Here is a 14422-nt window from a genome sequence, read left to right as displayed (position 1 = left end):
AACCACTATCTCAGAAGGAAATGAGAACTTGATTATTTCATTTAATCTGTACACAAAAAATATGCTGCTTGCCATTTCAGTAAACAAAGAATGCTGCCTGCCATTCTAGTAAACAACTAATGTTGCCTCCATCCAGCCACCAGTCACTGCAGCCACCCCACCCCTCCTGCCATGGTTTACCCTGAGGGGATTCAGGATGGAGAAAAACAGAATACTGACTCTAGATAGTAAAGCTGTATATCAAAGGAATAATTTCAGTGAGCCCAGATTCTTGCATCTTCTCAAAGAAAAGCACTGAAATCATTAACTTGAGATTTGTGTTCTTTGTGATTAGCAGTGATCTTTTGATGTTGGACTAGAAGCCCCAGCAAAAACTCCCTTGTATCCTGGTTTCTCCTTCAACGCCTTGAAACAGTTCCTCCGAGCTATCTGAGAGGCTGCTGCTGCTGCTGCTGCTAAGTCACTTCAGTCGTGTCCGACTCTGTGCGACCCCAGAGATGGCAGCCCACCAGGCTCCTCTGTCCCTGAGATTTGCGGGGCAAGAGTACTGGAGTGGGCTATCTGAGAGGCTACCCTAGGCTATACTCCTCAGTAAAGTCACCAAGTAAGACCTAATTCTCAACTTTTAGGCTGTGTTTTTTCTCTACTGACCAATCAATATGTATCAAGCTTCATCTAGTATCTGGCACTAATCTAACGGTGTTAAGACCAACATAAGTATAAATTTAGGTATCATTTTCCATCTTCTGTAGGAAGGAAAGGAGAAGTGAAAAGTGAGGACGCTCTTCTCTGAAAAATCCAGAGCCATTTTCATCATGTTGAAAAAAACTCCAGGCAAAGATTTAAGTCCATGGCCTAATTTTCAGATAAAATTTTACTTAAACAATGTCAAACAGATCAGGAGCCAGTCCACTGTTAAAGTCCCAAATCAAAGGAGGTTCCCTTCCAAAAGCAAATCCCTACTGCCAGAAAGTTCTAGTAAACCTGCTCCCCTCAACCCAGCTAGTTCAGAAAATTACCTTTCATCCTATCCTCAAAGGACTGTACATTTTTGTGTTCACCCATGCATGTGCCAATCAAGTTTCATGTAAAAAACAATTGTTTCTCAATCAAATGTTTCCTTAAGACCACTGAAGTCACAGGATTGGCTTCACAAACGCATTGAGCGCATCTGGTAAGCCCAAAGATCGTTTTCTTCCACTCCAGTGTCCTCAAAAGAGTTCCATTACTTGAGAGGTCAGGAATTCTCCTCCCATGTCTTCTAACTACCAGTGCCTCTGACATATGACCTCACAGTGCTGCCTGCAGCTCCTCTAGCAGGAAAGAGAAATGTTTCTATGTAGACATGATCCACAAAACAAATTCTTTTAGACGGGCCGTTTTTAGCTCCATGGTCGATTTCTTTGACTTCACCCAACTCACCCAGTTCAGCTGTCCATTTACATCTGAGTGAAAAGCTTTCCAAAGCAATGCTAGATTCTGGGGATTGGAAATACCGCATCATCCTCAAGACCCACATCATCCTCAAGGAACTCTTCCAAGGAGCTTCCAAATGGAAGATGCCCCCTTTTCAGTGGTGTGGCATGGCATACTCGTATCTGGCCAGCTATAGAAACAGACGGAAGCTCTGGTAAAGGCTCTGGGATTAGTAGTAACAACCCTAGGCTAGACAAAAGACGGCAGAGCTGGGCACAGGGAACTATACTCAATATCCTGTGATAAACCACAAAGGGAATGTTTTACTTTTTTAAAAAGGGAGAGCTCGATTCAGATCTACCTCCACCTGGATCGCACCATGGACAATTTTCTCTACCCTTCTCTTAATCACAGCCTCCAGTCCCCACCCACCACCTCTGTTAACATTTTCCCATTATTCCTGGTTCCAGCTTCCCACTAGAGCATACTCCAGGCTGGCAAGGGTCTAAGCTGTGCTGTTTACCACTGTAGCCCTAACACAGGGCCTGACACACAACAGGAAATCTGTACTTATTTGTTAATGTCTAGATGCTATATTCTCTCTAGGGAAGGCCATAGCATAGTATTACCCCTTAGGGTCCAATCTGGGGACTTCCCTGGCAGTCCGGTGGTTAAAACTGCAAGGGGCATGGGTTTGATCCCTGGTTGAAGAACTAAGATTCCACATGCTGTGCAGTGTGGCCAAGAAAATATCTTTTTTTAAAGTGGAGGGGGGACTTCCCTGGTGGTTCAGTGGCTACGACTCTGCACTCCCAATGCACAGGGCCTGGGTTTGCTCCCTGGTTGGGGAACTAAGATCCTACCTATCTCAACATGAGTTCTCATGTTGCAACTAAGACCCAGCACAGCCAAATAAATAAATAAATATATATATATTTTAAAAAAAGCGGAGGGGGTACAATCTGCCTCTACCACTCACTGACTTCAGAAAAACCTTAAAGAAATTATTTAATTTCTCTGGGCTCCATTATCTCATCTGTAAAATGAGGGTAACAATGTAGTTTACTTTACAGGATTGCTGCGAGGATTAAGCTGGAGAGAATGCACACCAAGCACTCAGCGCAGCGGAGGCGTGCCGTAAATGCTGTTCAGTGCCGACGATGTTGCAGTGCCCTGGTCTGCCTCTAGGCCACACTCGAAGAGTAAATGCAACGTTCAGAAGAACTGAAGGGACTAGTGGTTTTCATTGTAAAATTAAGATAAAGTGGATACTTTCTTGTAGTTCTGTATCTTCAGTATTTTAACGTCACCAGTCTATGTTAGTTTTATAACTGGAAAATAACAAATGTTGCATAAAAAAGACAAAAAAATCACTGCCCTATGGGATGGACTGCCTAACAGGTACAGCGTTTTCTTCTGGGATGACAAAAATGTTTTAGAACTAGACAGAGGTGGTGGCTGCATCATTGGTATATTGAATGTACCAAATACCAATGAATCGTTTACTTAAAATCATTAAATTTGTTACATGAATTACACCCCTATTTAAAACAAAAAATCACTGCCCTCAGGAAGCTTACATGCTAATGGGGAGAAGAAAGACCATAAGCAAAAAATATATATGGCAAACAAAATGTCCAGGGACAAATGAAGAAACTGCAGTACATCTATACAATGGAACTTCTCTGCAATACAAAGAAACGAACTGAGACACGCAACAACACGGATGACCTTCAAAAACATTATGGTGAGTGCAAGAAGCCAGATACAAAACAGTACCGAATTATTCTATTTTGACACGAAACTCTAGGAAAGTCAAATCTGTAGCTGTAGAAGGCAGATGAGTGATTGCTGGGGACTTGACTTCAGAAGGAAACCTTCTGAGAGGATGGAAACGCTCTATACCTTGAGCGTTATGGGAGCCCCAGGGGTGCAACTGGTTAGCATGCGGTACTTACATCTCAAGTGTTGCGGAGGTGGTTACACAGGTATACACATATTTGTTGAAACTCACAAATCTGTACACTTAAAATGTGTACATTACAGAGATGTCCCTGGAGATCTAGTGGTTAAGACTTCGAGATTCCAATGCAGGGGCTTCAGGTTGGATCCCTGGTCTGGGAACCAAGATCCCACAGGCCATGGGACAAAGCCAAGAAACAAAAAACTGGTTTTTGATGTACATATTATATTATGTGTAAATTATACCACAAGGGTTGGTTTTAAGTGCATGTTATGTCAAACAATGATAAGCAGAGTGAAGAAAAACCAGGAGAGAGGAGTAGGACCATAGGAACAGGCAGGAGTTGCTGTTTTAAATCTGGTGGTCAAGGAAGGCAGCACTATAAAGCCAAAATCTCTTTAGATCAATCCTTTAAAAAAAAATGCGGCAAACTCAATCTTCATGGTAGTGAAAGAAGAAATGTATGAAAATCCAAAACAGTACATAAGCAGTTCCCTGGCGGCCCAATGGTTAGGACTCTGCTCTTTCACTGCTGAGGGCCCAGGTTCAATCAGATCCCTTGTTAGGGAGCATCCCCCAAGCTGCATGATGGTGTGGCCAAAAAAAAAAAGAATATGGTACGTAAGTCTAAAGGGATTCCCTTGTAGCTCAGCTGGTAAAGAATCCACTTGCAATGCAGGAAACCCCAGCTGGATTCCTGGGTTGGGACGATCTGCTAGAGAAGGGATAGGCTACCCACTCCAGTATTCTTGGGCTTCACAGGTGGTTCAGTTGGTAAAGAATTCACCTGTGATGCGGGAGATCTGGGTTCGATCTCTGGGTTGGGAAGATCCCCTGGAGAAGGGAATGGCGGCTGCTGCTGCTAAGTCACTGCAGTTGTGTCCGACTCTGCGCGACCCCATAGACGTCAGCCCACCAGGCTCCCCTGCCCCGGGATTCTCCAGGCAAATGGCTACCCACTCCAGTATTCTGATCTGGAAAATTCCATAGAGTATACAGTCCATGGGGTCACAAAAAGTCAGACATCACTGAGTAACTTTCACTAAGTCTAAAATCATTTACATGTAGCGCGGGAAAGAAACGTCTTTCCCCGGCAGTGGTAGATTTAACTTCGTAATTCATGCAGTAGTGGGGAGAAGAAAGGAAGAAATGAGGGAGGGAGAGAGGGAAGGAAGAGTCTAGAGGGAGGGAGGGACGAGGAGGGAGAGAGAGAGAATTAGGGGAGGAAGGAAACAAAAGAAGGCGAGGAGGAGGAGGAGGGAAAAAGAAGAAAGGCAAAGCGGGCTGTCTTTCTGGCTGCCCGTGAGGTGATCCAGTTCCAGACAACAGAGCTGACTAAGGACACGGGGAGGAACAAGCGTGCGCCCAGTGACCTACCAACCACAGACTGACCGCCCAGCCACCGGGACCAGAAAGGGTGCGTATGGAGAGTCAGGATCCTCAAGCAGCCTCTCCACAGAGGCAAGGACAGAAGACAGCAGGGCCTTCCCAGGAAAGAAACCCCACCACCCCTGCCCAGTCACGCTTAACCTCCCAATTTTCACTTTAAACCATTTTTCAGAGATTACTCAAACGAGTAAGGCAGAAAATTGACGCTCAATAAATGCTTATGACTGCTGTTGAATGACACATGTGAACTGAATTAAACTCTTTGAAAGGAAAGGTTGTAAGAGATTATGGAAAACAGTTCAGCCATGTGTTAATTAGATGACATATTCACCAGGCAGGAGAATGGGCTGAGAGGTAGAGGAATTTCTAGAATACTCTATGACTGCTGAATTGCTTGGGATTTTATTCTCTTTTTAACTTGAACCTGGGGTATCTGTGACTACATGCCAGAACCAGGCTCCGTCTGTTCAACTACTCTCAGAGTCAAGTTCCTGGGAAAGACAGCAATAACCCAGTCACAAGCAGAAGGAAATTAGGAAGGAGAGAAAAAAAAAAAATTCCAGAAGCTACAAGAAAACTGAATTATCCTCCATGAATTCAAGCCAGAGGCCAAGTGCTTACGTATGGTGGGTATACTTCTCTGCCACCACCAAGGATTCCAGCTACCACCAAGTTAACCTCACAAACAGGTCAAAGGGAACCTCTTAGTTATTGGCCAAAAGCTGTTGGAAAGAGGGGCAAAATGAACAAAACATTCTCCAAGGAAACACCCACCCTTTCCTGCCTCCGAAAGTTCCTCTGTGTCCCTTCCCACAGGTCTTTCCAATCCTTCTTGCCTGAAAGCTTTCTATCTCTTTCCCTTCTTTGTGATCTCACCCACTAGGTTTCCGCTGGTTGCCCCTCACTGATCAAATGTGTTCAATACATTTTAGCAGTTCCAACCTCAGCTGGAAATGATCTCTTGGGAGCTGTTCCCAAAGCAGACAGGACTCCCCAGAAAACTCCAGCCAGCCATCAGAAGGCTTCCACGTGACACAATCTGCAGGACCAACTCAAGAGTAGTACAGCCAGGAGACGCGGCCACAGGGAAGACATACACCGTCATCTTAATAAGAAATCTGCCTGGTGTACTAACCCCAACTCAAAAAAGCCAAATGTTTACCAAATTCCAGAAAAAAAATCAATCACTTCAAGGAACTGACAGACCAGAAAAAAATTAGAATCATACAAACTGGAGGTAACTTAAAATAGTTAAAGAGGTTCCCTGAAAAGCTGACTCACAGTGGTTTTGATGGCTTGCATGGGTCAAATTTTATACAGGCCTGGACTAAACAAAATAGCCTTCCAGGTTAAATGCCAGGAGTCTGTTACAACTGAATAAGCCCAAGGCTGAGTGAGCTCACAAGATGCTGAGCAGAAATTAGGGGCATATGATAGGGGTTCTTTCATCTTCCTGTTTGTCTGAGTCATCCTCAACCCCGGTTTCCCAATAATATCATACAGTGCCCTCCCCCAACTACTATTACTAAACAAAAGGGGATTTTACTTGGCTTTCTATGACTAAAAGGTGGTGGAGGGCGATGGAGTCTCTGCGGTTGTACCAATTACTGCTTATTATTTTGACAGACAGCTCCTAAGCAGATCTATGGGAGGGGTTTTTCATTACATTTCTTAACATGGCACCTAATAACCAAAAGTAAATATATTTGTGTTTTGACCAGAATTTGCCAAAGGGCTAACCAGCCACAGCACCAAAATGAGTCCTTATACTATAATAGTTTGACCATTCGAAGAGTAAAATAAGGAAGTTCCACAAGTTAGAAGATTATGATCCCCAGGTTGACTACCTACCGACCGGTTAAGTCCTGAGGGGTTTCTGCCAGCTTCTCTGAAACAGAGGTCCTGGGAAGAGCAAGCCCCTGGAAGGTACCCTAGACCAGGCAGCTGAGGACAAGGCCAAGGGGGTCACCCGCAGATGAGTCTAAGACAAAAGCAGAATAGAAATGGGACAGACCAGCACAGCCTGTTTGGGGTCAAGGATTCCCATACAGTACAAAAACATCCTCAGCTATTTTCCATTCCTGAATCCCACTAGAATAATGTCTCTTTTAGCCAATTAAAAAAAAAAAAAAAAGGCCAACTCCCAGTGTTCTGAGCCACACTATTCTGGGACTGTAAACAAGTGAAGCAGCCAAACAACGTGATGGGTCTTCTTAAAGGAACGGTCTCAGTGAGATGAGGTCCACCACTGACTTCACTGAAGGACAGGAAGACTTACCCTGGCCTTCCCTTTCAGACAGGGCCTAAGGCTCTGGATTTCTAGTCTAGGAAGGCCTACCCCAGGAGACACTTTCTTAAGTGTCTCATGGACCACTCCTGGCTCACTGGGCTTCCTTATCACCCCACATGTTCAGCAGGAGGGGATTTAACTTCCAGAGCTTTTTGGCATGAAGAGGACACAGCCCTCCTACCACTGGGGATCAGTTAGCATGAGGATGAAACGGGCAAGAGATGGTTAGTGCGTTGCTCTGTTCTTATAGCAAGTTTGTAGAAAAAAGACAGTGGAGAATGGAGTGGTTGTAAAAAGAAAGAAAAACTTGGGGTTTAAGTATTTATATATACATATATTAGATGTGGATCTGTGTATATATAAATGTATCATTTTATTTTATATATATATAGTATATGAATTTTTTCACCATTTCTGTGACTAGAAATATTTCAGCAAGACAAGATGTCTGAATCCCTCACAAGACTCAACAAAGAGGAAAATACTACCCCCTACCTCCATTATGAACTCTAATTTTTAGAACTTTATTCTTTTAACCTTTGAGTTATTTGCTAAGGGCGTTGTCTCTAACTTCAGGAGACTATAGATCTCTTGTCAGTGTGGATCATTTACTTATTGCGAGTTTCTAAATAATGGACCCATGAGTCTCTGGTTTTCCAAGTACAGTTCCAGTAATGTCTAGAAAAATCAATGAATACAACACAGAAGGTCTAACCATTTCACTAGAGAGGTTACAAAATATGCCAAAAGATAATATTGATTTCGGCTAAATTACTTCTGAGGAACAGAAAGAACCAGAAGAGGGAAGAAAAAGTGGTGTATTGGTTAAATGTTTTCCACTCCACTGGAATCCAGGTCTCATATCAGAACAAATCTTCATCTCTTAGATCAGTTTCAATCTTAGCACCCTTGACATTTTGTACCAGGTTATTCTCTAGGTGGGGGTTACCCTATGCATTTTAAGATACTCAGCAGGACTCTGGTTTCTACCCACTAGCCAGGAGCACATAATCCTTGATCCCCCAGCAGTGACAATTAGAGGAGTCACCAAACATTACCAAATGCCCCCCCACCCCTGCCCCTGGGGGCAAGCAAAATCACCCTTGGTTGAGAACTACTATGCTAGATAATAACAAATGAGATTACTTTAACTTTTTCTTTATTATGTGAACTGAGTTCTTAAAAGTTTTATCAATATAAGTCTGGGGTTTTATCAATTTAAACCTGGGGTTTTAACCAGGTGTTATTTGCACAAACCAAATGCCTAGGAGTCACTACTGAGTTCTCTCACTCCTTCACTCAACCACCCAACATACCAGCATTCCTGTTTTACATCCAAACTTTGTGCCAAATTCATCAATGTTTTTCCATTTCACCATGACAAAGACTGCACCAAATCCCGGCTCCTTCTCCCCTCTGCATCTGCTACAGCCTCCTAAGTGGGTTCCCTGTTTTCTTCTTGCCCTCTCCTAGACACTACAATGTCTCCTAGTCTTCACACCAAAGTCAAGAGCATCTCTAAAACACTTCTATCAGTGCAAATGACCTTCTAGCATAAAGCAGTCTGGTGCTTCCCATGACATTTAAAATCCACACTTATTTCCATGGCCTACAAGGCCCCACAGGATCTGGCAACTGCTTACCTCTGCACCTCCATCCTCACCACTCTGTCAGCTCACTCCAGCGACACAGGCATTCTTTCTCTACTCAAACATGCCAGCCTACCTGCTTTCTGTTCTCATTTTCCTCTGTCTGGAGGTCTATTTCCCCAGGTGGTATTAACCATCATCTCTTTGCTTAAGAGTCACCTCTACAATAAAACCTTCCCTGACCATCTGGCAAAAGTGGCTTCTCAGTCACTCTTCCTTGATTATACATCTAAACCACCTTATTTATGTGTTTTACATGTGTGAACTTTGCTTTCTTCCCTTAATGGTAAGCTCTTATGACGGCATGGACCAAGCCTTATCTCTGGAGCCTAGAAAATGACTGGCACCAGCAGATATACTCCATAAATGTGATGAATGAATGAAATGTCTTTGGCTAGTAAACCAAATGTGTCCATTTAAGAGCCACCAATGAGTTCCTGCTTCTGAGACTAAAAGTCAGTCTCTCCCCAAATTTGCCATTCCAGTATATACTCAAATGGCAACAAGTTAATGATAAAATTGTCACCCCCAAAAGGAAGCTTTTTGTCCTTTCAGGTTTTCCAAAAGAAACTAAATAATACTCAGATCACAAACAACAAATCTTAGGTGATTCTAGGCCAGAGAATTTGAGGGAACTTCACATAACAGTAACAGCCTACAAGCTGCTAAAATAATCCCTATGCACTAAACTGAAACTGATCAAAGCCCACCAATGCCTAGAAACATGCAGAGAAAAACAAACTCGGGGCCTAAATCATGAAATCTTCACTGATATGAGGAAGGAGTTCTTCAATGCTAACACTCTTGCATGTACATAGAGCTGTGTTTCATTTGATCTTCACAGTAGCCATGAGGAATTGGTGAGCTGATGCTACTGACCAGAATGAAGTTTGATTAGAACGTTTAAATGACTTGGTGAGAGAGAACAGAAGTGTTATAGCACAAGGATCTTGGAGCGCAAATCCTCTGCCACTTATTTCTCTGCGTTTCAGGGTCCTCATCGAGAAAATACGCTGCTTGTAGATGATATGCTGTATTCCCCTAAAATGCATATGTTGAAATCCAACTCCCAACGTGATGGCATTAGGAAGTAAGGCCTTTGAGAGGTGATTCAGTCATGAGGGTAGAAATCTTATGAACAGGATTAGTGCGCTTATAAAAGACACTCCAGAGAGGTTCTTCCTGCAACATGAGGACATAGTGAGAAGACAGCTGTCATGAACCAAACACTCATCAGACACTGAATCGATCAGTGCCATGATTTTGAACTTCCTAGCCTCTAGAACCATGAGAAATAAACTTCTGTCGTTAATAAACCTCCCCATCTATGCTACTCTGTTATAGCTGCCCAACTGACTAAGACATACACTTACTTCATAGGCTGTGGTGGGGTGAAATTGCCCCCACCCCACCTCCAAAGATGCCATCCTAGTGCCTAGAACCTGTGAAAATGTCACTTCATGGGGCAAAAAGGCTTCGCAGATATGACTGAATTAAGGACCTTGAGGTGGGGAGAATATGCTGGATTATCCAAGTGAATCCAACATAACCACAAGGATCCTTGCAAGAGGGAGGGAGAAGGGCCACAGGCAGAGAAGCAAGTGACAGCAGAAGAAAAAAGATGGAGAAAGGGATTAGAAGATGTTAACACTACTAGCTTTGAAGCTGGATGGTGGGGCCACAAACCAAAGTACACAAGAGGCTTCTTGAAGCTAGAAAGATAAGGAAACAAATTCTTCTATAGTCTCCAGAAGGAACAAAGCCCCATCAATCCATTTTAGGACTTCTGATCTCTGACCTATAATAGAAAAACTTGTCTTATTTTAAGTCACTAAATCTGTGATAATTTGTTACAGCAACAGAAGGAAACTAATACAGAGCTATCTATCATCAGGATTCGATGAGTGCAAATGCTATGCATAGTGCCAAGTACCACAGTAAGAGCTCTTTAAATTTTAACTACGATGAGCCAAGACCAGAACCCAGGGGAGATTCAGAGAAGCACTGCAGGAACAAAGAAAATAAGGTTCAGAAATTTGGTAGTATCGATCGAAATTTAAAATGCACGTATCACTTGACAAAGATTCCATTTCTAAATAGATTTATAGAATATTCAATACATCCTTGGTTGTAATAACTCAAACATCCCGTAATAGGCTAAAATTATAGAAAAACCATTTAACCGAGTACTAGGCAGCCTTTAAATAATGAGGTAAACCCCAAAGTGCAGATCAGGAAAGTTCTACAAGTATCCTTTGGTGAAAAACAGCCAAGGACAGAGCAGCAAGTATATTAGATTCCCTTTTTGTTGAAAACTTTAAAGGATGTATACATATATTCATAAGCATACGTGACAAAAATTCCAGAAGGGCACATAGTTAACTGCCAACGGTGAATGTTCTAACAAAAGAGACCAAGAGCATGGAGTAGGAGGGGAACTCTTGTCATTGTATGTCCTTTCATATGGTTTTAGGCTTTTTACTAAGTATGCGTGTGATATTCATTTCTAAAAAACTGAGGCTGAGATGTGACATCACCAATCAAGTATTTATGGGCTGATATGTCCACCGTTGTAGGACCCAGGGCACAACACAGGGTCCTGCTCTCCAGGAGTTTACAATCTAGCAGAGTTAATCATCTAGATTTATATCAGACAATCACTTCTCTAATTGTTTCAGACGTGCACATTAGAAAAGGGAACCAGATAGTTTCTCCACGTACGTTCCCACTATGACTCTATGAGAGCAAATCTCCACCTAAAATTCTCATCTAATCCATTGGTCCCAACCAAAGCTGCCTGCAATTAATAAACTGTTTCCTGGGAAGTACTCAATGTTTATGAAGGAGAAATCTTTACAGAACAACCCAATTATTTTATATATATATATATATATATAAAACACATTACGAGAAAAACAGATGCACAAACAGTTGGATTTGTCTTCTTTGGTATACATTCTTCTATTTTCTTAATTCTCTACTAAGAAATATGTATCAATGCTACAAAAAAAAAAAAATTACAGCGTCCTCCCCTTAAGAAACACTCTTTTTGGTGTTGACACAATATCCATGAGGATTACTGGTCATCCCAAATCTTCCTCTCATTTTATGAAACTGACAACACTGCAAAGTATCCCACATTAAAGAGAACTGGTGGCAAAACCAACAAGAATCATCCAAATCCAAGTGTTCCATTTATAAATATTTAGTCCACACTGTCACCCAATTAGAGCATAATCCATAAAGGAGACATTATTGCTAACAAGGGAGGCAGAAGGGGATCTGGGTCACTCTTCCATAACTCTATTATTTCCTTTCAACCAAGAAAGAAAAGCCTGTGTTAGCCAAGTATTTAGCTGACAATACATGTACATAGAAATCATGATGCAATTCATATCCATAATCTTATCTAAGGAGGAAAAAGACAGATGAAAAATATTCAAGGGTAATTAGACAGTTTCCAAGTGGTAACTTACAAACATACTCCTCCAATCTGGAGGCCTAAGGAGTCGTCACAACTAAAAGTACCCAATGTACCACAAATACTCCCTGATACTGACAAATACAACAAACTGAGGCTGACTCCAAATCCCAGGCCCAGTGATAAGGGCCTTTCCATCTCCAGTCCTAAATTCTTTGAATCCTCTCAATTGCTACTACGATGTGGAAGCAAAATTGAGGCACGGAGTTTAAATAACTTATCTGTGGTGATACAGTCAGTAAGTGAAGTCAGGATGGAATTCAAGCAGTCTTCATTCGAAAGTATAGAAATGATGATACTAGCTTAGCTTCATTGGCAAGTATAAACATTCATCTACCCCCTTTCCCAAACGGCCCAACTGTCATACACTTTCATCTCCCCAACTTGCTCCTACCACTCACCACCCTCTCCCTAGCTCAGAACTGAATCAAATATTCTCCAGTCCTGAAATCACAGATGCCCTTACTGGCCTCTACTGATCAGAAGCTAATATATGAGAATAAGAGCCCACCTGGAGAGGGTACTACCCTTAGGAAATGCCCACTTTTCAAAGACCTGTCTCCCAGTGGAGCTAGCAGGGTTATGACTTACAGCCTTCCACTCCCCTGGGACCCACCAAAAAAGTCAGTGTTTCTTTCCCTGTACGCACAGTCTCTCCTCATTCACATGTATTCACAACTTACCGAAGTGCTCTCATTCAGAAAATGGTTCTAAATCAGTTCTTTCTGATAATAATCCTAATAATGACAGCTATCATGTACTGAGTATTCATTATCTAGCAGGCTTTACAAACACTGTGTCATTTCTTCCTCACAACAACCCAATGAGGTAGGCACTGTCCCCAGTTTACAGACAAGAACATTAAGGCTCAGAGAGGTAAAGTACTGATAATTCAGCCCAAGGTCACGCAGCTGTTAAGTGACTGAATCTGACTCCATGCAACTTAAGCTTTCGGAAGTCTTGCCTCTTAGCGATTAAAATGTGAGCTCCTCCTGGACGTTCCCTGAGAGTTACCTGCCAACAACACATCTCCTCCACTACCACATGAATCCTACTATCACTGAGCGCTTACCTGAATTTCTTCATTTTCATCTACTAGGAGGAAACTCACAACCTTCTCAGTCATCTTCTTCCTCTTGGTCTCCTCATCCATCCCTTCTTCTTCCAGTAACTCCTGGACCTTAGTGACATGGTACACAGTAATGGGGTGCCTCCTTTTGTTACCCCCAGAATGAGTCCTCTTCTGGCACTCCAGGCACAAGTTGATTTTACAGGTCTGGCACCTCACCACTGCCCTCTGCTTCACGCCTGGAGAGTGCCCATTGGGGCCCTTGCAGGGGTCACAGTAAGGGACATGGCCAGCTTTGAGTCTGATCCGCTCATGGTTTCTCAGGCGCTCCTGCCGATGGAGTTCCTCCTCACAACGGAGACACTGCAGGCTGCAACACTCATCACACTCGAAGACAGCTTCATCAGCCCCACTGCAGGTGTAACTTTCCTGGCACAGCAGCCCTGGATTCAGGCCCTTCTCTGCTGGGGAAGTCTGGGCACTCATATTCAGACTGGAAGGAAACCACCTACCATGTAACGGTACCTGGGTTTTCCCCAGGGGAAGTGAAGACAGAGGTGTTGAGTCTGAAGACTGCACACAACTTCCACAGGGTTCTGAATACCCTAAAAAAAAAGTGTTGTTGTTTTTTTTTAAAAAACAATCGATGTCCTATTAGAATTCTTCACACACTCACAAATGTTCCAATGTTTAATTTTCTGCCTCTAAGACTCTTGAATCAGCAGCAGTGTTGATTTGGTTTGATAGTTTCATCTTCCATAAAGTGCAGGCAAATATGTGGTCAAAAATCAACTTGAAAGAGTCTTTTATGGCTATCTGAGAGAGATCTGATGGAGTTACTGAGGTGGGCTCATGGGTGAGGCCTCAGCCGCAAGGTTTTGGTAATGAAAGAGTAGTCAGGAGCTTTTCAATATTATCCAACATCAAGTCAATATTTCTGGGGATACCTAGAATAGAGGCAGGAAAAGTATTTCACTCATCTAAAAAAAGTGCACCTTTACAAAAAGAATAAAAAGATTGTGATTAAATATGAGGCCAAAACTCCCAAGAGAAATTTCATTCTTGAAACTTAAATACTGACTCATTCTGATCCTAGAAATTTCTCCTCAAAATCATGATTAAGGGTGCTCCTTTTGAAAACAACTACCTCTAGGATCAAAGCACT

At 42.6% G+C, this 14422-nt stretch overlaps 1 protein-coding gene across 2 annotated transcripts in view; it reads right to left on the bottom strand.

Annotated features, from left to right (window-relative positions):
• ZFYVE1 (zinc finger FYVE-type containing 1) overlaps window positions 1–13743 on the bottom strand; it is a 42809-nt gene extending 29066 nt beyond the window's left edge. For both annotated transcript variants that reach the window (XM_068964375.1, XM_068964376.1), the window contains exon 1: window positions 13261–13743. In XM_068964375.1, the coding sequence (XP_068820476.1) occupies window positions 13261–13743 (483 nt within the window). The remainder of the gene's footprint in view (window positions 1–13260) is intronic.
• Window positions 13744–14422: the final 679 nt, after the last annotated feature.

Source organism: Capricornis sumatraensis, chromosome 2, assembly GCF_032405125.1.
Source record: "Capricornis sumatraensis isolate serow.1 chromosome 2, serow.2, whole genome shotgun sequence".
NCBI classification, from domain to species: Eukaryota; Metazoa; Chordata; class Mammalia; order Artiodactyla; family Bovidae; genus Capricornis; species Capricornis sumatraensis.
The sequence above is the reverse complement of the archived record's forward strand: the minus strand, read 5'-3'. Positions and strand labels throughout refer to the sequence as shown.